At 50.3% G+C, this 27712-nt stretch overlaps 2 protein-coding genes across 9 annotated transcripts in view; one reads left to right on the forward strand and one right to left on the reverse strand.

Moving 5' to 3' along the window:
• The first annotated feature begins 1233 nt into the window (after positions 1-1233).
• UNC119 (unc-119 lipid binding chaperone) lies at positions 1234-26979 on the forward strand. Of its 3 annotated transcripts, XR_003569061.1 has the most exons (6): positions 1485-1659; positions 7887-8000; positions 9764-9866; positions 10159-10331; positions 10874-13717; positions 26966-26979. XR_003569061.1 is itself a non-coding variant. In XM_027862033.1 (5 exons), the coding sequence occupies exons 2-5, from the start codon at positions 7952-7954 to the stop codon at positions 10984-10986; spliced, it is 438 nt and encodes a 145-aa protein (XP_027717834.1). In that variant the 5' UTR covers positions 1234-1288; positions 7887-7951; the 3' UTR covers positions 10987-15215. The 3 variants fall into 3 exon arrangements, 2 of the variants coding, with proteins under 2 accessions (XP_027717834.1, XP_027717833.1); XM_027862033.1 differs by lacking the exons at positions 1485-1659; positions 26966-26979 and adding an exon at positions 1234-1288 and having other exon boundaries at positions 10874-15215; XM_027862032.1 differs by lacking the exon at positions 26966-26979 and having other exon boundaries at positions 10874-15215.
• Positions 19045-27712, reverse strand: part of FOXN1 (forkhead box N1) — a 52474-nt gene continuing 43806 nt past the window's right edge. For 5 of the 6 annotated variants that reach the window (XM_027862026.1, XM_027862027.1, XM_027862030.1 and 2 more), the window contains exons 7-9: positions 26106-26313; positions 24171-24677; positions 19045-19476 (exon numbers count right to left, since the gene is read on the reverse strand). In XM_027862026.1, the coding sequence (XP_027717827.1) occupies positions 19208-19476; positions 24171-24677; positions 26106-26313 (984 nt within the window). In that variant the 3' untranslated portion in view covers positions 19045-19207. The remainder of the gene's footprint in view (positions 19477-24170; positions 24678-26105; positions 26314-27712) is intronic. The other variant, XM_027862031.1, reaches the window with a different exon arrangement.

Consider the following 27712-nt stretch of genomic DNA (forward strand, 5'->3'; position numbering starts at 1 on the left):
GGATGGGAGGGTAAAGGGAAAGAAAGGGAGGAAACTGAAAAGGAAATAAAAGTCTTAGGGTCATCTGGCCCTCCGTGATTTGCCTGTGTTTTATTCACTCTTTGGTTTAAACTGTAAGCTCTAAGCTGAGACTTGGGGTACAAAATGGTGGCACACTGCTATGGGGGGATTGATTCATGTGCCTCTGCAAACTTGGACAGAGAAAGGCTCTGCTTGGAGGAAGCCAGCTTAAGTGTGCAGAGTGGGAGACCCTCTGGCATTGCTTTGCTGGAAGAACCCTGGGATGGAATGTTCCAGGCAGAAAAGGACCAACGTTTGCTGGTGGTGCCTTAGCAGTGACAGCTGAGCCCTGGTTCTCCCATGAAATCACTACCCCCTCCCAGCCTCCTTACAGATGGCTAAGGCATCACTAGCTGCGGGCCCTGGAATCGCTTGGCCTTGCCCAGTTGGGGCTCTTTTCCTCCCTTGGGAGTGGTGGAAGGCCCTAGATGTCCCTGTCAGAAGGCTTGCAACAGTTTGGCAGCCTTTTTCACTGGCCTTCCCCTTGCCCACTGCTGTCTAGCACAGCAGGTGGACCTGAGCCTCAGCCTCCTAGCCTGTGAAGAAGGGAAATTGGCCTCTACGGCTCTGGCCTTTGCAACTTCCTTTCCCTGCTCCCAGAGCTGGCACTGCCCAAACAATGCCATCTGGCCTTTGGGTTCCCTGTTCCCTCCCCCATCCCTTTCAGTTGGTTGAACTGGGTCCTCAGAGCTAGTTTCACCGCTACCCCCTCCCCAACCCCACCCCTTCAGTCTCTCCCCTATCCCTTTTTCTGGAGTGGGGCACGGGCAGCCGAGGTTGCAGATCTGGAGCCTGACTTCCTGGGGGTGGTCGGAGTCCGGACACCAGATGAGAGGCGCCCCTTGGGGGCCTACAAGCCGGTTGGGACAGGATTTCAGAGATCCCTTTGTTCCCCTTTAGGGAGGGATCCTGCCCAAAATGGTCCTCACCCTCCGCCCACACACGGCCAGGCCCCGGTGCCAGCTCTGAACGTTATTTTGAGCCATCTGCTTTCCCAAATGGACTGTCCTCTCCCCTCCCACTGAGGCTGGCACTGGGGGAGAGGTGTTCCCTGCGCGTTCGGGGTGAAGCGGAGAAGTGGGGGGAGGGGGACTCGGGAATAGGTCTGGGGGTGGGGAGAAGGGACGGGCGCAGGGCATGTGAAGGAAGAAGCGCCGTGGGAGGAAGGCTGGGGATGTAGGTCCAGGGGCGCGCAGCTAGGCGGGCCTAGGGGTGGAGCAGAGAGCAGGTACCTGGGGCGGGGTGGGGCCAGGAGCAGGGGGCGGCCCAGGAACCGCGGGGGGAGGGTGGGTGGGGAGGGGAAGTAGAGAGGCCAGGCTGGGCCGGACAGACCTGGGCAGATCGTGCTGCCTCCCCTTCCCCGCTGTGCGGGCGCCGGACGGCCGCGGCGGTGCGAGGGGCAGCCGGGGGCCAGGAACAGGGCTATGAAGGTGAAGAAGGGTGGCGGCGGGGCCGGGGCCACGGCTGGGTCGGACCCCGGGCCCGGGGCCGCGGGCTCCAAGGACGACGAGCCGGAATCGGAGCCGGAGCCCCAGGCGCTGCGGAGGAAGGCGCTGATCGGGCCCGAAGATGTGCTGGGGCTACAGCGCATCACGTGCGGTGAGGGAGGAGTGGGGGGCTTCGGGGAGTGGGGTCGGGGCTGAGGCTGGGGCTGGGGAGGAGGGATGCGGCCCCAGGGAGACTCCTGGACGTTGTCCTCTGTGCGAACCTCCCCTGTCCCCAGCCCCATCATCTCCACCCCGGTCTGTGTGCTCTAGCCGCGCCCCTCCATCGTCTCCTCTGCTCCCTGCGCCCCACCCTTCCTGTCCACCTCGAGACCCCAACCTTCCTTGTCATCCCCTTTCTCCCTTCAGTGAGCTGCCTTTTAGTCATTATGAAAATAGCTCTTAAATTGCGGAGAGCCTCGGGCACGTCCCCTACCCCCATTTCCCCTTAGACTAAACGGGGCAAGGCAGCGAGGGTAGTCGTCTTTCCTTGCTCCCTCTGTGCTATGGGGTGGATTAGCTAGGTTCTCCAGTAAGGTTCTAGATCAGACCTAGACTTTCAAGGAGGGCCCAGTACCTGCCGAGTGGCCTCTCACTAAAAACGCCTGGCCATTAGCACTGGGTATGGAGGGGAAGCATTTTGGGGTAAATGTAGGGCTTAGTACCGGTTCTTGCTAGGAGCATGGCCAGGGGCATCCAGTTGGGGACTGGGCTGGCTGGACCCTCCGGGTACGCTCCCCTCCTCCCAGCCCCAGGAGCAGTCTCTGATCTGCTTGTTATGAATTGAGGTCAACGAAGTGACCCTGAACACTAATCTCTGTCTTAAGCCAGTGGCCCAGTGCCCCCAGCCCAAGAGAGCACCTCACGATGACATATAACCTTTTTGTGGGAAGACAGGGGCTGCTTATGCCCAAGCATTCCCTGTCATCTTCTCATCCCTAGAGGGGCATTTAGGGGTGTTTCTACCTAACTTTGATGCTGTCTCTGGAGACCGAAGGCTAGGGGGGGATCTAAGGTGTAGCCCCCTGCTTGCTGCCACCAGGCATTTGTTGAGTTGGCTGGCTCTGTTTCTTACCATCAGGAAATTCTGGGTCCTGGAGCTAGGTATTATAGAATGCCCCTGTCCTGCCTCCCCAAGATCCTGATATCTGGAAGAAGAATTGAGACAGTGAGTCTGTCCATAATCAAAAGAGAGAGTGCTACTGTGTACAGGGATGCCTAGGTATGTAAGGCAATCTCACAGCTTAAGGAGCTCCCAGCCTAGTTGGCGAGACAGCTCACACACATTAAAGGTTACATAACGGTTGGTACAGGGCATGTCACTAGGCGGTCTTTGCTAAGGGCCAAAATGAGGGCCCAGATGAGGTCACGAGTCAGAGAGCCCTGTGGGAAGGGGGAGACAGGGAGCTGACTCCCTGTAAGGGGGGGATGGGACACCTCTGTGCTCCCACACCTTGCCTCACCATCCAGGGTGGAGAGGAAAGGTCTTTCATTACAGCCAGGGAAGCTGGAGTTCCTGAGCACCCTGGGTGGGAGCAAGCTTTGGCCCTGGGCCCCTCTGCAAGGGCCCGAGGCTATGGAACCCTGGAGTTGTCACACAGGCCCCTGTCTTGACCTCCTTGGCTTGGGAAAGGAGGGCAAATTGGGTCGGTTTTTGGGTCACACAGTGTCCGAGTAGAGGGTAGGGTAGAAGAATCCAAGGATTCTTCTCTTTCCTTCCCTAAGCAATCAGGTCTGGTCCTCCCCTAAGCCAGAGTAGACCCCTTCCTCCTTCATCTCCCTGGGCCTGGTTGTCCTTCCTCATTTTGTGCCTTACCCTGGGGTTGGGGCCCAACACAGGAGGAGGGGCCTGCCTAGGCTGGGCCCTTCCCCTGGGACACTGGGTATTCCGATCCAGATTGAGAAGGAACAGGAAAATGTGTGTATAGTGCTGGGTGTGGTAGGACCAGGGAGAAAGATCAATCAGTAGGCATTTACTAATCCCCTTTATGTGCCAGGCACTGTACTAAGCACTGGGGATACAAAGGAAGGCAAAAGATAGCCCCTGCCCTCAAAGAGCTCATAATCTAATGGAAAGGGACCTTCTGTGACTGGGTTGGAGAGGAAGTTGAAGCTGCCATGAGCAGAATGCAGGTTAGCTCTAAGGAGGGACTTCCCATGGAGAAGGCTTTGAGGATCCTTGGAGCAGCTACTATGTTTGGGTTTATGGAGCCTTAAGGTCTCCCATCTTGTCTTGCATTCCTCCCCCTCACTTCCTTGCCTCTCTCCTAGCCTTGTCTGGTTGGACTCCAGCCTCTGTCTTGCCTCATCAGCTCAAGGATGGGGCACCAGGACCTAGCTCCTCCTTGAGGCCGGATTGACTTTGATGTATGGGAAAGGGAGCCGCAGCCTTCTTGGCTGCCTCATTCCAAAGTCTCACCGCTCATTCATTCATTCAGCATGTACTAAATGCCTCCTATGTTCCGGGCACCATGATGGGGCATGGGGCTACAAAGGCAGAAATGGAACAACAGGATGTCCTTCTCTGGGTCTGACCTCAGTCCCTCACTCACTTTCAGCCCGCTTTACCTTCTTTGCCGCTAGCTGAAGTCAATGTCGTAGAATCAGAGAATCACCGTGACAGACATTAGGCATGGGTTTCTCCAACCCCCTTATTTTACAGATGAAGCTACTGTGGTCCGGAGAAATTAAGGGATTCGTCCAAAGTCACACAGGCTTTAAGTGGAATAGCTAAGATTTGAACTCAGGTCAGCAAAACAGCCCTTCTTCTTTCAAGAAGACCTCGTTCTTGTCTCTCTTAGTGTAGCTGACCTAACCTCAGTCTCCAGCCCCACCTCAGTCTTATCCAAAAAAGAAGAAAAGAAAATGCAAAACCAAAAAGCCCCAAACCCAAACAAACCAGTGGGACCCTGCTCCTGTCCTCTGCCCTCTGCCCTCCTCCCTCTTTTTCAGTCAGCTCATCCATCTATCCCTCCCAGACTACCTTCCTTCCTTCCATTCCAGGTCCCTATGGTCCCATCTGGAGAACGAACAGACAGCCAGTGAGGCTCTGCCCCTGTCCTTCAGTTTTGTCCCTTGCTGCCTCCACGCCTCCCCCTTCCCCCAGTCTCCCAGAGATTCATGAGATCCTCCCCCCTCCACCTCGATGCTGACACCAGCTGTTCCAGGATTGTCCTGGGACTTGAGCTCTTAGCTGGGGGGTTGGGGAGGAGGAGAGGAGAGGAAGCATTTGTGACCTAAGCAACCTACCTTAGGGGAAAGTGTGGAAATCTCTCCCTCCAATTCCCCCCATTCCCCTTTAGGTCATTTGTCTGTCATTTTTGAAGTGGCCCCAAGCACCTCCACCCCTAGATCTTTCCCCAGTCTTCTGACACCATAGTTACCGCTTGACCTTCTCCCCCCCCCCCCCCCCCCAGAGAGCAGGGATTGGAGGGAGGCAGGAAAGGAGGGACACATACCTGGTTTTTTGGCCCACAGCACCTGAGGGCCTCTTGGGACTAGTGTAATCCTTCTAAAAGGGGCTCAGACCTAGGGGAGGGGCTGGGAGAAGCAGGGGTCTTTGAGGTTCCTTCCAAGGCTTAATAAAACTTTGTGATTTTTTATGGGACCCAACTCGGAGGGAGATAGCGGGAGAGCCGTCATCGTTCCAGAGAATCTTAGACCTGAACTTTTTGTCCTGACCCCCTCATTTTACTAAGGAGAAGAAGGAGGCCCAGAAATAGGAAATGACTTGCCCAAGGACATTACAGTGAGATATCTGAGGCTGTAGTGCCCTGGCTTCTCCTTGGGAGAGAAGGGTCAGCCTTGACCAGTTTGCTGGGACTGGGAAGAAGCAAATCTCTTCTCAGAGAGAGAAGACAAGGCTGAGAATGGGGGACTCCAGGGCCCTCTGCCTGGTCCTACCCCTGGGAAGGGGAGACAGTGTTTCCCTCATATTCTTGGAGGCTTCAGGAAGGCCAAGGTAGGGATGAGGCAGAAAGAGGCTTGAGGATGGGGGTGGGTGTGGTGGCAGTTCTCACGAGAACCTGCCTTTCGAAGGACTCAGAGGTTGGGGGACAAGTCTGAGGGAGACTCAGGCTTGGTTTTTGTAGTGTCTGCTTCAGGCCCGCCCTCCCATCTGAGTGGGGTTATTCTCAGGGCCCGCTACAATTTCTTTCCACCCTTCCCTCCCTTCCTGAGCAGAGCTGTTGTCCTAAGCGGCCACTCCTTCTTGTGGTACTTCCTTATTGCCCTAAGTGGCTCTCTAATGACTCTGTCTTCCTGTTTGTCACAGCCATTCACACTTGGGGACCCTTCGAGGGTCCCCCTGGGCCTCTCACCCTGCCGCCCCCCCCTCCAGGTCCTCTCCCCACCTTGTCCGGAGGAAGGAGAGGATCAGGTAGCCCTGAGGGAGGACAGGCAGGGTTGGGGTTTTTTGAGGGGTGTTGGTGGTTAAAGTATCTACGCCTTTCTGGCCCAGTCTCCATCAGCCTGTAGAATTGGACCAGAAACTTGGTCACCCTAGAACTGCAGCAAGGGGGATTAAAACTAGACCAGAGCTGACCACAAAGGTTTGAGAGCAGAGCTGTCTGAAAGCAAGGGCCTAGAGTTACCTTCCTGCCTCAGGGCACAGGGCCTGGCTAGGGATAAGGAATATTTTCACGGGTCTCCAGCACTGAGTAGATTTGGAGCTGGGCTGGAGGAGGGTGGAGGGGTGCCTGAGGATGGGGCCTGAGGGCTCTGAGCCGGGCTTCCCTGCCCCCCCCCCCCATATTCCTGTGTTCTAGTTACATTCAGTCAGCTGATAGCTCCTGGTAATCTGCTTATGTTGGCCCAGGGGATGGCTAAGCCTCTTATGAGGGGAGGACCAGGGACTGATGATTCAGGGCACAGGAGAGATTTTGTGTGTGGGTGTGTGTGTGTGGGGGGGAGGGCTCGAGGGGGATCTGGGTTGGGGACTTCATCCTCCCTTCCTATTGGGAAGAGAAAAGGGCAAGGTTTGAATAGCTAACCGAGTCAGGGCTATGGAGAGTCAAGGCAGGCAGCTGCCTGGGGTAGAGGGGGACTGCCAGGGAGTGACCCTTTTTCATATGACTTAAAATATATATACATAATTATTTACTTGGAGAGAAAGAAATACCTCTGAGCAGAATTTTTCAGCATTAAAAATACTTGCATTTACATATACAAAATATGTATATTTTATATTATATATGCATACAATATATTATGTTGTTTTATACACATGTGCATATATATATGTGTGTGCATGCATACATATTTATGTATGTATATGTATGTATATGCATGTGTATAGATAAAGGCAAGTATTTCAAATGTCAGAAAATCCTACTCAGAAGTATTTATTTCTCTATTTCATCCATTTTAAGTTGAGGCTCAGCTTTTCAAGCAGGAATGACTGGGGGTTTTCAGACCTTCCCAAGGCCCCACAGATGTCTTGTCCCTTTAATGACTTAGCTCCCATATGTCTCCTGGTCTTCACTCAGATTGCGCCTTCCCCCCCTCCTTCTCCAGCCCCCTTTCACTAAAGCTGGTTCAGATTTGGCCTTTTCAGGAGGATGGACCTAGTCTCCCACCTCCTTCAGGTGAGATATTTATTGAGTGCTTAGCACAGTGCCCGGCACATGATCTCGCGATCAATGCTTATTTCCTTCCCTTTGCTTCTGGCCACCCCTACATCCCCCCCTCCGCCTCCGCCCCATCAGCTGCACAGCCACAGAGGGAGGTAGGTGCTTGTCTTTAAAGTGTGGGAGCTGTTTGCCGATTTCTCTGGTGTGTTATCTCTGAGATTGGGAGCTCCCCAAGGGCAGGTGGGCTGTGTATCTCTTCCCTTGGGGAGCCCAGAGCTCCCATTCATCAGACCCAAGGGTCCCTGAGGATGGGGGCTGGGCTTCTTCTGTGCCTACCCTTGGAACACAGAATTTTAGGGGTTTTAGAATGCAGAATTGCAGTGCTGGAAGGGGCCTTAGTACATCGAATGTCGGAATTGAATGTCAGTGCTGGAAGGATCTTAGAACAGAGTATTCCTCCTCTGTAAAATGAGGGGTGCTCCCAGAGGTCCCTTCCAGCTTAGCTTAAGATTTTTTACCCCCTTGAGCCTCAGTTTCCTCCTCAGGACCAGAAGGTCTCTGAGGTCGCTTCCTGGTCTGATGCTGTGAGTCTCCTCCCTTTGGGTTATGGCTTCTCTGGACAGACGGTAGTAGCTTCATACCCTCCAGGGAGAGAGGTGACTCGCCCAGGGCCACTCGGAGACTCCATACACCGAAGACCAAGGAACTTTCCACCAACCTCTCTGGTCTGATGGGCCATCATCTCCCTCCCCTTTCCCCTTCCCTGCCGCAGATTACCTCTGCTCTCCGGAGGAGAATGTCTATAAGATTGATTTCACCAGGTTCAAGATTCGGGACATGGAGTCAGGCACAGTCCTTTTTGAGATCAGCAAGCCCGCTACTTCAGGTGAGGAGCAGGCTGGATTGGAAACGGGGTTAGTATGGTGGTGCAGATTCACCTGCTGGGAATTCCTCCTTCGTGGGAAACACACCCAAGGTCTCACAGCTGGTAGATGGCGGCTGCCGTCCAGTTCTCCCGACTCCTAGGCCAGCACATCCTTCCCCAAGTTCTTACTGACTGTGATCACTAATCAATCAATGAGCATTTATTAAACTCCTCCCGTGTGCCTGGCTGTGCTTGCAGCTGAACTGACTACCCCAGAAGAGTAAGAATTCAGATAGAGGCCAGGGAAGACCTCGGGAGGTCATGCTGTCCATCCCCCTGCATCTGATAGAATAGAAGTGAATTGAGCCTTCATTTTGTCTTTTTTTGGGTTGTTGCTGTTTTTTAGGCAATTGGGGTTAAGTGACTTGCCCAGGGTCACACAGCTAGCAAGTGTTAAGTTTTTGGTCGGAGGCTGAATTTGAACTCAGGTGCTCCCGACTTTAGGGCCGGTGCTTTATCCACTGTGCCACCTAGCTACCCCTATTTTGTCTTTGTATCCCTAGCGCCATCACTTGTTATCTGTGAGACCTTGGATAAGTCACTTAAGCTCTCTCTGGGCCTCAGGTTTCTTATCCGTGAAATGAGTCCTTTCCACAGCTAAATTTTGGGAGTCTGTATAATCCTCCATAACCTAGCACAGTGCTGGTCAGATAGTAGGCATATGTTGTTGTTTGATAAACTATGTTCCCAGGAGCCTGTGAGCCAGGGAGAGACAGGACTGGGGCCTTGGCCTTTTTTTTTCCCTTTGCTCAAAAATCACTGGGAGTGAGGAGTGAGGGAGGATGGTGTTCTGGACAGAGCCGGGCTTAGGAGTGGGAGACACTAGGAGCTGGTTGATTTTGGAGGGTGGGGAGATCAACCACTGCTTTCAGATAAGAGGAAGGATGTGAGGTGTGTGTGTGTGTGTGTGTGTGTGTGTGACAGAGAGAGGAAGAGTGTGACTGTGTGTGTGAGTGTGTCTGAGTGTGTGTTTATGTGAGAGGTGTGAGAATGTGTATGTGAGTATGTGTAAGAAGGTTTTGTTTGTGTGTGTGAGAGTATGTGTAAGTGTATGTGAATGAGAGGTGTGAGTGAATGTGTGTAAGAGTGTTTATGTGTGTGCCAGTGTATGTGGGAGTGAGTATATATGTATATATGTGTATGAGTGTGTATGTGAGAGTGTTAGTATATGTGTGTTTGTGAGAGGTGTGAGAGTGTTTATGTGAGAGTGTATATGTGAATGTGTGTGAGTGTGTATATGCAAGTGTGTGAGTATGTGTATAAGAGTATGTGAGGTATGTTTGTGAGAGGGTATGTGTTTTGAATGTAAGTAAATGTGTGTGTGAATGAGCAAGTATGTGTGTAAGAGTAGGTTTATGTGTGTAAGAGTGTATATATGTGTGAGTGTGTGTGAGAGGTGTAAGAGTATGTATATGTGTATGTGGGAGTGTGTGAATATGTGAGAGGTGTGTGTAAGTATATGTGTGAGTGTGTGTGTGTGTGTGTGTGTGTGTGTGAGTGAGTGTGTGTGTGTTTTGGAGCAGAGACAGTGGGGAAGCCTGGGCCTCCCTCAGGTGGTATTATGCTGAACCTCAAGTGTCAAGGGCACTGACTACTCGGGAAGCGAAGGGAAGGCTAAGCTGGGCGTGAGGGAAACCCTGGAGAGCTGTGCTCAGGGAGGGCGGGTGCTGGTTTGCCAGCTATTCACCCCAGGACCCTGGGGTGGTGGGGGTCCGCCGTTGCAGAGAGGGACCTTAGCGAAAAGCGGGACGTGGACCCCAATGCCGGCCGCTTTGTCCGCTACCAGTTCACCCCAGCCTTCCTCCGCCTGCGGCAGGTTGGAGCCACGTGAGTTACTGGGAAATCGGGGGGTGGGATCGGGCTGTGATTGGGGAGGCCCCTGACCCATGCCCTGCCTTCCAGAGGAAGACCGTCTCCAAGGGCACTTGGGTATTGGGCATCCTTTAAAGGAGCTCCAGAAAGCCAGGCCAGTCAGGCCCCAGCTCCCAGGCGCCCCTCGGATTGGCCTCAGCAGGAGATAACCCTTCCCTCCCCCAGGGGAAGAGCCCGTCCCCAGATGTTGACTCCCACCTTCTCCCTTCCACCCTGCTGCTCTCCCCATCTCCCCATCCTTTCACAGTGTGGAGTTCACAGTGGGAGACAAGCCCATCAATAATTTCCGGATGATTGAGAGGCACTACTTCCGGAACCGACTTCTCAAGAGCTTTGACTTCGAATTTGGTTTCTGCATCCCCAGAAGCAAGAACACTTGTGAACACATCTATGAGTTTCCCCCGCTTTCGGAGGAGCTAAGTGCGTTTATGGGATGCACATGGGCAGGCATGCTCGTGTGTGTGTGTGTGTGTGTGTGTGTGTGTGTGTGTGTCCCCCCCTGTCCCACAGAGAGGCCCGGGGGGGGGGGGGGGGGGAAACAGGCATCAGAAATCAGGTCAGTGATTTTTCCCTAGGGTCACACAGATAGTCAGTAGTGAGACAGGCCTAACTACCCAATGCTATACATTTCTCACTTAATCCCTTTTTAAAAATATGTGTTGAATTGATGTCTTTTGTTTCTGGCATCACAGTTATTTCTGAGAGTACTACCCTGCCTCCAAGCCCAGCCCTTCCTTGTCAGAGGAGCCTTAAGCAAGGGGGCCTTGCTCCGTAGCCATGGTCCAGTGTGGGGGCCGTTCTGCCCTGGGAGTCCTTTGCCACTCTGCCCAGAGGGTGTTCTGTTCTCTCTTGTTTGGGATGGGTTCTTGGTGTTTCACCTGGCCCTCTTCTAACTAGAATTGTATCAAACAAACCATTCTCTGAGCTGCCCCTAACCTCCGGTCCTGTCTGTTCTCTTGCAGTCAGTGAGATGATCCGCCACCCCTATGAGACGCAGTCGGACAGTTTTTACTTTGTGGACAACAAGCTGGTTATGCACAACAAGGCAGATTATTCGTACAGCGGGGGACCGTGACCTCCCCCAAACGGAGGCCCCTTCTGGTCTCCAACTCTCCCTCCACCCCAGCTCTTGGCCCCTCCCTCCATCAAGCAGAAGGTGTGATTTGCTCCCTACTGCCTGGGGAGTGTGGGGCTAGGGCCTACCTTGTCATATATCCCCTCTGCTGAAAGTCACAGGGCTCCCCCTGGTCCCTGAGTGAGAAATGGGGGTCCCCTTCCACCTCAGTGGCATCTCTTCCCTGCTGTCTCAGTTGCTAGCCTCTACCTGGATGCTAGGCAGATGCATTTGTTGGAGTCTCAGATTACAGTTTGGGGAAGGCATGTCCTCCTCTTCCAGGAAGGCCTCAGGGGGTGGGGGGGGAGGTTGAGATGAAGCTGTTGGGTAAGGATCTAGGGTATTTAGGAGATTTGAGGCGTCGGGGAAGTTTGGCAGAATTCTCTTGACCTAGGGTAGCAGGATGGGGGGATAGGGATAATGCTTCCATTCCAACCTGGTAGGGGGAGAGTTGGAGACAGTAGCAGTCAGCTTCCTAATGACTAATGATTTCTCTTCTTACCTACCTTTCTTGTTCTTCCCACCCAGTGTCTTCCCAGGGAAGGGGCCAGACCCAGGCCCCGTTTGTGTTAAATCTCCAAAGTCTTTCTCATTGTCTAGTTGCTTTGGGGGGTGGCACCTCCAGGCAGACTTGCTCCCTGGGCGGGTGGCCTATCTCTGCCACCTCAGCGCCTCCATCCCTACGGGCATCTCTGTACTTTCCATCATTCCTGGCCCAATGTAGGAGTTACCCTTCCCTCTTCCCAGCATTTCTGGGCCATTGGGAGTGGTGATGGAGGTGTGCTTAGATGGCATTTCTCCCATGGAGGCCCCAGTTTGGGAGGTGCCCTACCTAAGAAGGGAACAGAACCTGGCCTTGGTAGGAGGCACCTTATCTGAGAAGGGGAATAGAGGCAGGCCTCGGTAGTGTGAGGCCTAAAGCCTCGGTCGTTTCCTCTTGGGTGTTCAATGTGTGCACCAAGGTTTGTAAAAGAAAGCTTTGTGGGTTAGTCAGGAGTGGCAGAGGTCATGCCCTTCCAGGGGACAGTGTCAGGGTAGGTGTCTTTGATAACAAACTGCCATAGCTTAGTGACTCTTGCTTCCTGGGATTTTGAGATTTTCCCTCCCAAAGACTGATTCCCTCCCTTCCTCCTTCCTTCCAGCTCACTGATGATGACCGGGTTCGAGAGCTGGGAGGGACCTCAGAGGCATTGAATCCAATGTTCTTATTTACAAATTAAGTAACTGAGCCACCTTCTGAACCAGCAGTTAAGGGAGGGTCAGCCTGGATGCAAAGCTTGGGGCAGAATTGGGAAGGTTGCAGGTAGCACAACAGGGCTGTATATAAATTTCTGTAGGCTATAGGGGAGTGATGAGGATGACGTAGGGTCTGTGTGTGCATAGACAATGAAGGTGTATACTGCCCCAGTCCTGAACTGACTGGACCTGCATTCATTTCTGCCACACGTGACTCTCCTTTTCCTACTCTGACTTGCACCATGGGTACACAGAGATGGAGAAGAGGTAGGACCCTTAGAAGCCAAACCCCCTTTCATCTTACATCTAGGAAAACTGAGGCCAGGAGAGGGGAAGTGGTTCACAGTTAGACTTGGGACTAGAATACACTCCATTGCATCTGTCCACTGCTCAGCTGCTCCTTCTTTCATGTTTCCTGACCATGGCCTCTCCCTGTTTTACTCATAGGACACTTCCTCCCCTCCTTTCCCCATCTCCCTTTCCACCATCAAAAGAGGGGTGGCTGGAGATCACCCTTCCAGGACTGGCTCTGGGCACAACAGAAGAGGTCAATGTCTTGTCTTTGCCTTCTTCTTAACTTCCCAGCCTCCTTCCCTTCCTGGCCATGAATTAAGCACTTTCTAAGTGCCAAGCACTGTGTAAAGAGCTGGGGATACAAGTATAAGCAACTAGACAATTTCTGCCCTCATGGAGCTTACATTCTCATAGGGGAAGACTACAGACAGAGGGGAGCAGTGGCCAGAGAGAAGTGCTTTGGGCAGGGTTTAATCAGAGGGAATGGGGAAAATGATTGGGATGCAGCATTCCAGACAAAAATATGCTGAAGGAATGAAGAAGGAACTGGGCTATCTTTTTCCCAGAGGTCCAAAGAGGAATCGGGGGTAAGAAAGGTATTTCAGACATCATGACCTGGGTAGGGAGATATTGTGGTCAATGAGAGCATTTCTCCATCTTTTCCGCCTATTGTACCACTAAGGCGGGCACCAGCTAGCAACGCCGAATCTGATCATCTTAGCTTGGGGCTGAAGAATTAATCCTGAACCCAGGTGACCTGGAAAGAGTAGGAGGGAAAGGGAAAATGATACCTGTAATGAAAAACATCTCTTGTAGGCCTGGGATTATCAGTCCTTGGCTCTAACAACCAGCAAAACTGAAGGAGAGTGTTTAGTTGGTGCTGTTTAGCTCTATGGAGAGCCGCAATGGGGGAGTGGGTTGAAAGTGCAGCAGGCAGCTTGAGGGGAGAGGCCAGGAAAGACTTCCCCATGATGAAAACGTGAAGGCCGGAGAAAGGGCGGCCCAGGGGTGGAGGTGGCATGCGTCTTCAGGATTGACCCGAAAGCAAGAATGACTTCCCAAGGGTATAGGAGAGTATCAGACAGTAACAAACTTGTTGGCACTGCAGACGGTACTGGGGAAAGAACTAGGTGTGTGAGTGTGTGTGTGTGTGTGAGTGTGTGTGTGTAACAATGAATGGATTGGGAGAAAGGAGTGTGTTCATCTGTCCTTTGGTTCATGACAGACAAAGGCAGTAGAATTCGGGTTCAGACCCAATCTTTGTTATTACCTGTGTGACCTCCCCGGCCTCGAGTTCCTCATCTGTAAAATGAGGTTGAACTTGACGGCCGCTGAGATCCCTTCCAGCTTGGGATCCATTATCTTTCCGGGCACAAAAGCAAAACCTTAGTTTCTCTACCTCTGTATGAGTGGGTTGTGTGTGTGTGTGTGTGTGTGTGTGTGTGTATTTGGTGGGTTATCCAAGTGGAAATGACTATCTCAGAGGGGTTAGGGGTATAGGAATTGTGTTGGAATCGGGGAGCTGAGGGCCAGGAACTGAAAATCCGGAAGAGACAGGAACAATAAAGAATGCTGCTTCCTTTCCCCTGGAGTGGTGCAAGAGGCTTAAGGAGGGGAGGGGTACGTGGGTGTTTGCTAATTCAATTCAACAAATATTCATTAAACAGCCACAGTGTGCCAGGGGCTGGCGACACCAAGACGAAAGTGATCTCTCTAGTGCTTGCCCTCAAGGAGCTTCCATTCTACTGGGGAGATACAACAAACACAGAAAAGTATATACACGAAGGAATTGGGGGAGGGGCGCAGTTCACTTCTTCAAAAGGGGCATATGGGTAAATTTTCAGAGGAGGAAAATATAACAATCAGAGGTGACAACGCTTTAAGGTTTCTGAAGCGCATTACAGCTATTATTTGATCAAGGGGAGGTTTTGTGTGAAGGCAGGGCCCGTGATAGGATGACACCTTTAATGCGCTGGGGACAAGAGGGAGAGAGCCTCTCGGTAGGAGGGGCCTAGTTCCTAGTCTGGAAGACCTGCCCTTGGGGTTAGGCCTAGGGAGTGAGATGGGGGTGATGCATTGTGGTGTGGTAGAAACATTGTTGGGGAGTCAGAACCCCCAGGTTCAAATGCTAGCTCTGCTGCTAATTAGCTGTGTGACCTTGGGCATGTCACTTCACATCCCCATCTCTGTGTCCTCTGTAAAGTGGTGGGTGGGCTAAATGGTTTCCAAGGTCCCTTCCACCTCTAGCATAGTCTATTATTGTCTAAGGCTTTATGTTGTTAGGGAATTGGGGCCAGGCTAGAGTTCAGGTTAGACTAGAGTGTTTGGGTCAGAACTTGAATAGGTTTTGACTGGGGCTAGGGTAAGGAGCAGACCTTCTCCCTCGCGGTGCCAGCTCTTCCTCAGGACTCCATGCTCTGTGTTCCTCTTCCGGGTGTATGTACTATTTCAAACACCTGTTGTGTGTTGGGCATAGACCCTTCCCTTGTCTGGGAGCAGCTTTTCAGTCTCAAGCTGCTCACTCTGGTTAATGTCGAAGATTTGTGAATTTGGACTGTTGTTCTACCACATACGGGATTCTATCATATTTCGATTTCTGAAATCAATACCTTTAAAATTCCAGATCCATTAAATTTCCTTTTTGTTGCTCAGGTACCAAACTGGTGATGTGCACTCTTTTCCTTGACATGTTCCAGTAAATATCTTTGTCATAGTTAGCAATTTGGACTTCACAAAGCAGACAGAGACACTGCTAGGAGTGGTTGGCTGGCTTTAGGGATGCTAGCTTCCTTGAAGGGCTCTGGTCTTCCCTGCTGCAGGGCAGGGTTCCAAATCCCAGGCATTAGCAAATGCTTCTGCCTTTGGAGATGCCACCTGGGTTGATGCCCTCGCTCAGGATTAGTCACTTAATCGACAAACATTTATTAGGTACTTATTATGTACCAGGCACTGTGCTAAGTGCTGAGTATACAAAGAAAGGCAAAAGACAGTTCCTGTCCTCAAGGAGCTTGCATTCGAATGGGGGAGCCAATATGCCAACCACATCTATACATACTAGATAGAAACAGGGTAAACCAGAGATAATCGACAGAGAGGGAGATACTATTTTGGAGGACTGAGGGGCAAATGGGTCCTGGAAGAAGACTGTGGAATATTCTGGTACTTGAAAAAGTACCTTGTTTTATCAGGTCAAGGAAAGTCATCATTATGACCATGTTGTCACTCATTTTCTGCAGAGGCCAGCCTGGAGTTTGTGTGGGAGGGGGTGGCCGGGAGGGGGCAGCAGAGGCACAAAAATCAGTTAGATGTTTTCATTTGGAAGAATGCTGAAAATGGTAGCATTTTCTCAGGATACTCAGGAGTTTTTCACAGGTTTTGCAGTCACTGGGAAACTTTTTTTGTGTGTGTGTGCGTGTATACGTATATATGTATGTGTGCATGCATGCACATATGTATACATACATATATGTATGTGTATACACACACATGTATATTTCTATATATGCATATACACAGTGTACATTTGTGCATTGCACGTGTGTGTACATGTACATATGCGCATATATGTGTACATGACTAGACATGCGGTATGACCCTGGGCAAGTCACTTCACCCTGTTTGCCTCAGTTTCCTCATCTGTAAAATGAGCTGGAGAAGGAAATGGCAAACCACTCCAGTGTCTGCTGAGAAAACCCCAGATGGGGTCTTGAAGGGTTGGACATGAGTGAAACCACTGAACAGCAAGGATTTGGCAGAGAGTTGGGGGCAGCTCTTGGAACTTGGAAGGGGTGGCCACAAATTCTGTGAAGAAGGTTACCTCATCCTTCTCTGACCCCTGCTTTCCCTCCCCTCAAGGGGCTGCCCAAGTAGATGAGTGATCACCATCTTACCACTGGAATGGCCGCCATTGAAAATGGCCTTTGGAAAGCTGGTGGGAAGACGTGAAGCCTGTTCTTACAGTAATGGTTTTTTCTCAAGCTAGTGCCTTATGTACATAGTTATTTGCATGTTATGTCCTCCATTAGAATGGAAGCTTCTTCTTCTTCTTCTTTTTTTTTTTAAGGCAATTGGGGTTAAGTGACTTGCCCAGGGTCACACAGCTAGTAAGTGTCAGGTGTTTGTTCTGAGGTTGAATTTGAACTCAGGTCCTCCTGACTTCAGGGCCGGTGCTCTAACCACTGCACCACCTAGCTGCCCTGTGAATGGGAACTTCTGAAGGGCAGGCCTTGTCTTGCTTGATTTTATTTGTATCCCAAGGGTAATTAGCACAATGCTTGGTACATAGTAAGTGCTGGATGCTTGTTGACTGACTGACAGGGAAGTCTCATTCAGGCCTTCCTCTATTGTGGAAGCTACCCTTCGGAGGTTGGGGGGCCTGGTGTGAAGGGACAGGTTTTTTCTAGAGTCATTTGGGTCTCCTCTGTTGGCTGGGTCCTGGCTGTCTGCCCAGGGAAGACAGATCAGAAATGAAAGGACCAGGAGGCAAGAAGATAGACGTTTACTTTATTTCTACAGTACATGTTACAGGCTGGCAGTGAACTGAGGGGCCTTGGGGCAGGCCAGCTCCAGGTACTCTTTAGCCATCTGGAGCCTGTGGCTGAGCTCTGGCTGGCTCCCCATGGACCCAGCCCCAGCCCAAGTGTCCCTCCTGAGGGTGACCGATGGGTGGCAGCAGCAGAGTGCATGGGGCTGAGGACAAGTGCCTCTGAGGGCTTGGTATTGTGGGACCCGGTCGGGCAGGGATCCAGGTGCCAGATAGCAGACCACAAAGTGGGGCTCCTCCAGTCCGCCTTTCTGGGCCGAGCAGGCTCTGCAGCATTCTGGGCAGCTTTGAATTGGAGCCAAGGGGCTCCAACTTCTCAGTAGCCTAGAAGAGAGGGGCCAACCCACAGCGGCCCCACAGCAGCCCCAGGAGGAGAGCCCACTCCAAGAGGGGAGAAGTTAGATGAATTTTGGAGCTGTGGAGCTTCCTTTCAAGAGAACAAGACAGACCTGGATGACCTTGGTTTCCTCCTCCAAGAATCTCCAAAGTCCTAAGGACGTTTTCAAGTTTCCAGTGGCATCCATATTTCTGAGCTCACCTGCCTTTTAATTCCCTTCCCTAAGGAATCTGGTTTGGGGCCCGAGCAGACAATGGCTGTGCTGTCCCTTCCCGCAGGAGTATCAGGACCTGGACGCTGTGCTGACTTTGAGGGGTCTTCTCCTACCCTGGTGCTGCCACCTCTTCCCTGTCCTGTCGGGATGAAACCTGGCAAATAAATATTGAATGTTGCCAAGACAGGGAATTGGGGGAAGGGCAGGGAGGGGGCAGGGAAATTCCCATGTTTTGATGCCACTGAACATGGGAATCAAAAGCAGATTCCTGTTGGTAGCTTTGCCTTAGTATGTGGTATATATACTCCTCTCTCTCTCTCTCTGTCTCTCTCTCTCTCTCTCCTTTCCCTTCCTGTCTCTCTCTTCACAACACACACATATATACATACACACGTTTACACATGTATGTGTGACCCACATGCCAAGTCAAAGTCTGCCAGTACATGCATACATACATACATATTTGTATGTGTATATATTATACATATGCTTTGTAAATATCATATATACCAGAACTTGGCATAGTGCTTGGCACATAGTAGGCACCTAATAAATTTCTATTGATTGATGTATACCTTTATATGGAATACACATGCCCATATGCACACAACATTGCACAACATATCTGACACACGTGGTATGTGCTTCCATGAGCACACATGACACACACATGTTGTATGCCTTATCTCTTTGAAGAAGGATGACAAAAGGCTTTGTCATAACCTTCACTGGTGGACCTCTAAAGTACCTACATTGATGAAATTGCAGGTCCATTGAATATTGAAGTATACATATATGTCTGTCTATACATACACACACAAATGTTATCGGCACATGCACGGGTATCCTATATGAGGTATACATGATGTCTACAAGGCATGTGTATGATGAGTGCACAAGCGCATGTCACATTGCCATAGACACAGTATGACATGTACGTGTGCTCACAATGTTAGCTACACAAAGGTGTGGTTTTGTTAAATCTTCACAGGTGGACAGAGTACCTGTACAAATGAGAGCATGGATCCATTGAATGTTGGGACATACACGGACATGTGTGCATTCATATCTACATGCACAGAAATGCGTGTGTACACACATGTACGTGTGTGTGCTTTTGACCATACAGGGAATTCAGTGAAGACATAACCCCCCTTCCCCACCAGTGCAGATGGCACCTGATTTATAACTCGAGAGTCTTAGAAAGTTTCCAGGGGCCCTGACAGATGAAACAACTGGAAGAAAAGGGGGTGTTCTGAAGACCCCAAGCCAGAGGCTGCAGAAATGTTAGGGGGTTGGGGACCATGGGGGCCTAGCAGGACTAGAGAAGGCAGGGAACGCCCCTCAGTTTCCCAGGCCTTTCTCCTAAAAAACAAGTTGGCAAAGTCATGTTGATTTTTTTTAGGGTTTTTTTCCCTTTTTTTTTTTGAGGGGAGGGAGGAGCCTTTTTTCCTTCCTTCACAGGGGGAAAGGTGATTGATCCGTTGGTCGTTGGCTCTCCCCAGACTGGCCCCTGGGGGATGCTGCAACCTGCAGGAGTGGCTGCTGCCTCAGAGACTCACACAAGTCCCATGGGCTTGGAGCTGGAGTTCAGGTACGGTGGGGCCACGGGGTCCAGTTCCATTAAGGCTGAGTAGAAAGTAGTGAGGTGCAGGTCGCTCAGTCCACTGGGGGCGCCATTGCCCGGCAGGCCTAGCTCACTGGTACTGCCTCCAGACCCTGCCAGGCAGTGGGATGGCAAGCAGTGGGACGGCACTGGGGATGATGTGACCAGCACCAGGGGGTCTAGGGCTAAGCCATCATCCTTCAATTCCTCCCAGAGGCTTCCTGGAAGGAGAAATAACAAAACGATAAATTGCAGAGCAGGTTGATAAAGGGAATTCCTCACTCTGGGCTCCCTATACTCATAAAATCACAGGTCAGGTCCCGAAAAAATGGGGACAGGGAAAGATCCTCACTAGGCTCTTGCTTTTACCTGTCCTTCATACCCCTATGCCCAAATGTATTCTCTGAATTTAACCTCATTAGCTATGTGACCACAGCCTTTCTGAAGCTTATTCATCTGGAAAATGGGGATAATATTAGCATGGCTTATCCCAGGGCTATTGTGAGCATCAAATGTGTGCACGTTGCTTTGCATAGGGCTGAAAGTCCTATATAAATGTTGGTTAAGGGCTCTAGAGGGGTTTCTTCTTTATTCCATTTGCCAAGAATCTGTCCAACTGGCTTAGAGTCATGGCTGCCTTGTGGGTCACCCCTCTTGTTCATTCTTTTTTTGGGGGGGAAGGGAGTTTAGATCTGTGATTTCCAGGGATAGGGAATTCCAGGTGTGAAAACTCCCTCCAACAATGCAAATGACCAACTGGGCTATAATTTAAAATGTTAGAGTTACAGTACACCAAAAAGTAAGTGACTTACCCGGGTCACACAGGTAAGCCAGAAGCAAGCCTCAGATCCAAGTCTTCCTGAAGCCACAAAAGGCCCTCTCTCCCTGATGTATGAAAATGCCTCTACACAGGTATTATTATCCCCATTTTACTGCTAAGGAAACTGAGGCTCAGCAACTTGAACAGGGTCACAAAAGTGGTATCAGAGACAGAATTCAACCCCAGCTCTTCTTCCAAATCCAGCCTCTACCCCACTCACTGGCTGCCTTTTGGACCCCTGAGTACAGCGAGAATAAGATTAAAATATAATTGGAAAGGACTGAACAAAATAAATAAAAATGCAATAGAACAAAGATGATATTAATATGTGTTTTTCTAAGTTAATGTGCACAGACAGGGATCCTTATGTATGGTTCAGTGGCCCTCTTTTCTACTTGAGTTTGATGTCTCTGCTAAGTCAAGTTGCCTCTCTTTGCAAACTAATCCGAGTGAATGACAAATCCCAGACCACTCACCCCTTAGCTCCTAAGCAAGTTTCTGACATTTCCACACTACCCTGTGCGCTCTAAGGAGACCCATAGGCCATATGAATTCAGTCAGTGTGGGAATTAACTCCCCAAGAGGGTAGAACTTACTGGACATTAGATCATTTACACTGCAGAGAAAGCTGATGAAGGTAAGCCCTGCTCAGCCATTGCTCAGCCATTCCATCCTTCATCCTGTCTGGGAGCTTTTGGGGGAGTCTGAGCTATCTGTTCTGGCCCCTCCATTATGAGGGAAGCTTCTTGAAGACTAAGACTGTCTGTCCCCACTATTTCCTATTATAATGGGAAGATCATAGGGTCATTAAAACAGGAAGGGAGCTCCTTCATTTTATGGATAAACTGAAGCCTGGGGATGGAGGCATGGGTGGAGGGGAACTGAAGTCCACAGAGATTTGTTTAAAGGGGCAAAGTTGGGATGTGAGTTCAAGTCCTCTGCATTGCAATTCCAGTTTCCAGGAGTGTAGGAATCTTGTGGTTTCCGTGGGCTGCCCGAGGATAGGGATAGAATCGCCTCATCGTACAAGGAGGTCCCTGAGAGTAGGGACTGTGTCTCCTCTTGAGAGGGAGATTTTTCAGAATCTTCAACACTCAGCTGGAATCTCACTTTCCATAAGAAGCTTTTGGGGGCCTGGCCACTGCTGGTGCCTTTACTGTGAGATTACCTCCCACTTACCCTGTAGATATTTTGTTCCTAGATAGGAGTTTGCTTGTGTCTCCTCCATTAGATTATAAGTTCCTTGAGGGCATGGACCATATATATAATATATATTATATATAGTATATATAATATATATTATATATATAATATATATGTAATATATATACACACACACACATATACACGTATATATACATAAATATGTATATATGTATTTTTTTTTGTCCTGTGTATTCCCAGCACTTTGCATAGTGTCTGCCATATGGTAAATGCTTGTTAACTGACTAACTGATGAGCAGAACTGGGCCTCCCCACCTTAGACAGAGAGATTTCTGGGGGTAGAGATTGTCTTCTTAAACAACTCTGAGTGACCACATTCCCTCTTTCCTCTGTACCGACCACTACTGTGTATCCAGAGGTAGGATTCTAACCTTTTTTTAATCTCATGGACACCTCTGGCAGCCTGGCGAAGCCTGTAGACCCCTTCTCAGAATCTGGTTTTTAAACCTATGATTGTGTTTGTATCTTTAGCACAGAGCCTAGCACATAATAGTCACTTACTAAATGTCTGTGGGTTGATCAATGGAGGAACTGGGTTATAGATCAGGTGCTGAAAGAGACCTTAGGCACCATTCAGTCTAACCCTCTAATTTTACAGATAAGGAAATGGGGCGCAGAGGAGTTAAGTCACTTGCCCAAGGTCACACAGCTATTAAGTGTCTGAGTTGGAATGTGAACCCAGGTATTCCTGATGCCAAGTACCATGTCTGATCCACTGTCCCACATCTCAATCCCGCTTGTGGTGAGTGGGATGATGATGATGATAAGGGGTCATGGAGAAAAGACAGAACTAACTGATTTTTTTTCTACCAAGAGCAGTCTCATCAGACTGGGAGAAAGAGAATAAAAGTGGTTCATAGGGCTTTCAAAACCAAGATAAACAGGGAGAAGGCTTTAGCCTCCCCCAGACCTCCCTGCAGTGGTCACTGGCTTTGGGCAAATTGCCTTGCATAACACTGAAAGAACTGGTGAATGTGATTCCTGAATCAAAGTCAGTAATCTTTTAAAAATGTGGCCATCCCTCCTGTCTTTGCAAAAGTGGGGGCCTATGGGTGTAGGATATTATATACACTGTCAGTGGATGTGCAAGGCCCCAACCTCCTAGCCCCAGAAGGCCACAGATAAAATATACTCTCCTCTGCCCCATGTACTCCTGTTGAATTTGTGCTAACTCTTCAAAATTCAGCTTCAATGACCCTCTTGCAGGGAAACCTTCCCTTAGATGCCCAGCAGAAATGATCTTTGCTCCTTGGGATCTGACATGGCACTTTCTTGGGACCTCTCTTATCTTACGCTGTTCTCTTTTACAAATAGAGTTTGGCTAACTTTCAACCTGGGTGATGCCATCTGGGTATTAAGCAATCACAGGATTGCTGGGAAAACAAAATATAGAACGATGCTTATCTGTGGGAAAACCCCCTGGACCCTGGACCTGGTTCGTTTTTTAACTATATATAATTAATTGCCGGTATTATATATCAGTTATATCCTGCTTTAATTGTCTGGACCATATATATTCTTAAAGAGATAATGATATATCTTTAAGTATATGTATACACATACATATATGGATATAAATACATAAGGACCATTTATATATTATGAAGGGTAGCTAGATGACACAGTGGATGTAGCTCCAGGCGTGGAGTCAGGGAGACCTAAGTTCAAATGTGGACTTAGGGGTTAGCTAGGTGGCCCAGGAGATAGATCATTGGCCCTGGAGGCAGGAGGACCTGAGTTTAAATCACTCCTCAGTCACTTACTAGCTACGTGACTTTGGGCAAATCATTTAACCCTGATTACAAAAAAAAAAAAAATCTGGCCTCAGACACTTACTAGTTGTGTGATGATGGGCAAGTAATTTAACCCTGTTTGCCTCAGTTTCCTCATCTGTAAAATGAGCTGGAGAAGGAAATGGCAAATCATTCCAGTGTCTTTGCCAAGAAATCTCCAAATAGGGTCAGAAAGAGTTGGAAATGATTAAACAACAACATATCTTATGAAGATGTTTCTTAATGAAGAGAATGTTTTTACTCCTATGTATCTCTGATGTTTCTTAACAATGATAATATGTTGACTTTCATGCACTCTTCTGTATCCTGTTAGTAAAACTGTGCCTTGTTGTAACAAAATAGTAGCAGATCAGAATAGATGGAGAGTATATCCTCTGATTTCGCTGTTTTCCATATGAAAGACATTCCGTAGCAAAAAAAAAAATTAGTTGAGTTTCTTTGTACTCAAAGCTATGACTCTCCGGGCATCTCACGTCTTTGTATTAGTGACTGTCTTGGGGTTTTTCTTTCAGGCACCACAATAGTATCTTGGTTATTTGTGGGCATGTATCCTGCCCCCCTCCCCCTTTTGTGGTTTATTGTTCAGTTGTGTCCAATTCTCTGTGACCCCATTTGGGATTTTCTTGGCAAAGATACTGGAGCAGTTTGCCATTTCCTTCTCTAGCTCTTTTTACAGATGAGGAACCTGAGGAAAACAGGGTGAAGTGACTTGCCCAGGGTCACACAGCTAGTAAGTATCTGAGGCCAGATTTGAACTCAGGAAGATGAGTGTTCCTGATTCCAAGCCCAGTGCTCTGTGCACTATGGTGCCCCCTAGCTGCCCCCTGTCCTCCTACTAGATTGTAAACTTCTTGAGTATATATCTTTGTATTTCCTCCAATTCGAGGACATACCTGGCATATAGTAGGTATTTTTTAAATGTTTGTTAAATGGTTGTGATTTGCATATTTCCATATTACCCAGAGAACCTTTGGAAAAAAACTCATTTGGAGATCCCTGACCCTTCCCCTCCTGTATTAGCAGACCCCTTCTCTCAGCTCCCCAGTTGTGGTTCCGTTGGGGAAGGGGTGGTGCTTACCCTGGAAGTCAAAGTCGGTGAAGGAGGGATTGATGGTGTCAATATCGGTGCTGAGGTCTCCCTCTGGCATGAGGGTGTCCTGCATTGTTCTGGCTGGGGAGGGCTCTGATAACATCTTCATGCCATGGCTGGGTGGAGTGTGGGCAGGCAAGGGAGAGTCCTGAGGGGTGCCTGACTGGGCCCGAAGCTCACCATGCCCATCTGAAGGTGGGAATAGGGTTTGTGGGACCCCTGGCTGGGCCAAGGCTGGTGAGAGGTGTGGGTAGCTCTGTGGGTAGCAGGAGGGTGGGTGTCCTCCAAGCAGGCCTGTCATGGGGTTCTTGGCGTGGATGGGGCCTGGTGCTGGATGCAGTGAGTGGAGGGGCTGGGGGACAGCAGTGGGGTTGGCTGGGTCACACAGTGCCATTGATCGGGCAGGACCTGAGCTGGTCAGCCCCTGGGGTGGGCAGGGCATTAGAGGAGATCGAAGTTTCTCACTCTTGTCACCAATGAGTGTGTCCAGTTCTTCTGGAAGGGCCAACACAAAGAGAGAAACCCATTAAGCCCTGACTTAGCCATTCCCAAGTCCCATATTTGGCACTTAGCCCCCTTGTCTAGCCTTGAACTCTTGTTCCTGGAATGTAGCTATCAGCTCATCACTCACTTTCCCCCACCTCATCCTCATCTCTTAGCTCCTATTATTTCCTTCACTCTCTCCTAGACCTCATTCCATAGCTCCCACACCTAGTGCTCAACCCTCATTCCCAACATGTGACCACCATTCCCATTACTTTTCTTCCATTTGCATCCCTTAGCCTCCATCCCCATCATCAGGCCTCTATCATTCACTCCCATCACTCAACCCCACTCCCTTTAATTATCCCTCATCTTTATCCCTTAGCTTCCATTCCCATCACTCAGCCTTCATTTTCAGCACTTAGACTCTCCATCCCCATCATTCAGCCTCCATTTTCATCACTCAGCTTCCATCCCTGTCACTCAGCCTCTATCTCCACCACTCAGCCTTCATTTGCATCACTAGATTCTCCATTCCCAACATTCAGCCTCCATTCCATCACCAAGCCTTCATTTCATCACTTAGACTCTCCATCCCCATCACTCAGCTTTTTTTTCCACCACGCAGGCTTCATCCTCATCTGTCAGCCTCCATCCCCACCACTCAGCCTCCATTTTCTGTTTTATTAACTTTCTTTTATTTTTAGGCAATTTGGGGCTAAGTGACTTGCCCAGGGTCACCCAGCTAGTAAGTGTCAAGTGTTTGGTCTAAGGCTGAATTTGAACTCAAGTCCTCCTGACTTCAGGGCCAGTGCTCTGTCCACTGTGCCACCTAGCTGCCTCCCTTTTTTTTGTTTTTTTAATTATCTGTTATCAGCCTCCATTTTCATCACTTAAATTCTCCATTCCTAACATTCGGCCTCCATTTTCATCTCTCAGCCTCCATCCCCACCACTCAGCCCCCATCCCCACCACTCAGCCCCCATCCTCACCACTCAGCCCCATCCCCACCACTCAGCCTCCATCCCCACCACTCAGCCCCCATCCCCATCACTCAGCCCCATCCCCACCACTCAGCCTCCATCCCCACCACTCAGCCCCCATCCCCATCACTCAGCCCCATCCCCACCACTCAGCCTCCATCCCCACCACTCAGCCCCCATCCCCATCACTCAGCCCCATCCCCACCACTCAGCCTCCATCCCCACCACTCAGCCCCCATCCCCATCACTCAGCCCCATCCCCACCACTCAGCCTCCATCCCCACCACTCAGCCCCCATCCCCACCACTCAGCCCCCATCCCCACCACTCAGCCCCCATCCCCACCACTCAGCCCCCATCCCCATCACTCAGCCCCCATCTCTACCACTCAGCTCCCATCCCCAGCACTCAGCCCCTTCTAGCCATCTTCTATCCCCCTGCCAGTGTGCCCTGCTCACCTGGCTTGGCCATGCTCTTCCGAACGGCGATGGGGTCTTTCCTCTTCCACTTCTGCAGCTCTTCCTGCATCTTGTCTATCTTGGCTGGGTTGAGGGCCCATAGGCAGCCCTTGCGGGAGGAGCTGCCTGATTTGTTTTCCACCTTCTCAAAGCACTTGTTGAGGGACAGATTGTGGCGGACAGAATTCTTCCAGCCATCTGGGGCCGTCTGGTGGAGCCGAGGGGAAGGGACTGATAAGACATCTCTGAGCTTTCTTGCTTCTCAAGAGCCAGGCTTCCCAGCCTTACCCCCTTCTGGGTCCCTGAGGCACCCCAGAGAAGTCAACACACGGTGTCGACTCCCCCTCCTCAGCCTAACACTGAACTTCCTGGGCAACTACGAGCAAGAGACAAGGCACTGTAGCTGGAGCCCTGGGTGGCTCCCGGAGGGGTGAGAGGTGGGGTTCCAGAGGTCAGAAATCCCTTATTTTACAGATAAGGAAACTGAGGCCCACAGAGGTCGAGTGACTTGTTCAGACTCCTCCAGCTAGTAAGTGGCAGAATGGGATTTGAGCCCAGGATGTCTGAATTCAAACACAGTGGGTTTTTTTTTTCTTTCCAATGAAGCACACTATATAAGAGTTTGTGTGAATGTGTTTTTGCACCCTCCCCCGCTGCTAGGAGTATCTATGAGCCACTGTGTATGAGTGTGTGTGTGTATGTATGTCCCCTCCCCAAAACTGAGGCAAACAAGCAGGCTAGGGGTGCCCCTGCTAGCAGAATAAACACCCATTATGTCTTGTCATGTCACCAGAATCATAATTGGGCACACGGGGGCCTGTAAAAACCATTAGACTGACTCAGTGTGGGGAGAGGGAGAGGAGGGTGTGTGTGTTGGAGGAAGGGAAGGCCCAGGGCTCCCTGGCCTCTGTTTCCCTTTCTTTGTTCCGGCACTTGGAGGAAGGAGCTGCCTTGGGAGGGTCCCCAAAGGGCAATCTCGGAGAGAGTGCCTTAGAGCTCTCCCCTTGCTTCAGGCTGCCTTCCATCTCCCCCAGGCCTCCTTGGGCCTGGCTCCCACCCCCACTTTGTCCTCACCCTCTCTGCTTTTAAGCTGCAGTTTCTGCTTAATGAGGAATCACCACTCCCTCCTTGCTCCAGGGGAGAACATGAGGGCTTAATCATTCCCAATCAAAGCAAGAGTGAACCAGGCCAGCAGCCTCCTTTGCTACATGTTACAGGTTGGCAGAGGTGCTTTGGGCAGCTTTCCTGGGCCACTTGGGGCGGGCTTGGCCTTTCCAGGTTCCTCAGCCAGCTACAGGGGTAAGATGTGAATCCTGGCTGAGTCCTTGGAGGGCTGAGTTGTTCTGAGGCAGAGGGAGAGCCCAAATGATCTCCAGAAGGCTCTGAAGGCCTTGAGAAGGCTCTGGAATTTCTCCCCCTCCTTTTTTTTTGGTGGGGGGAGAGGTTTAGGAAAGGGGCTGAGATCTGGTCAGTGAACCTCCACCCAGAGGCAGGGTCTGCCTGAGAGGATATTCAGAAGTCCTTAAGGAAAGGGGAAGAGGTTGTTGGGAAGCAGACTCACCTCTTAGGCACTTATTCTCAGCCCCCAGTATGATGTCCCCTAGCAG

The sequence above is a fragment of the Vombatus ursinus genome, unplaced genomic scaffold (assembly GCF_900497805.2).
Source record: "Vombatus ursinus unplaced genomic scaffold, bare-nosed wombat genome assembly UNPS02014768.1, whole genome shotgun sequence".
NCBI classification, from domain to species: Eukaryota; Metazoa; Chordata; class Mammalia; order Diprotodontia; family Vombatidae; genus Vombatus; species Vombatus ursinus.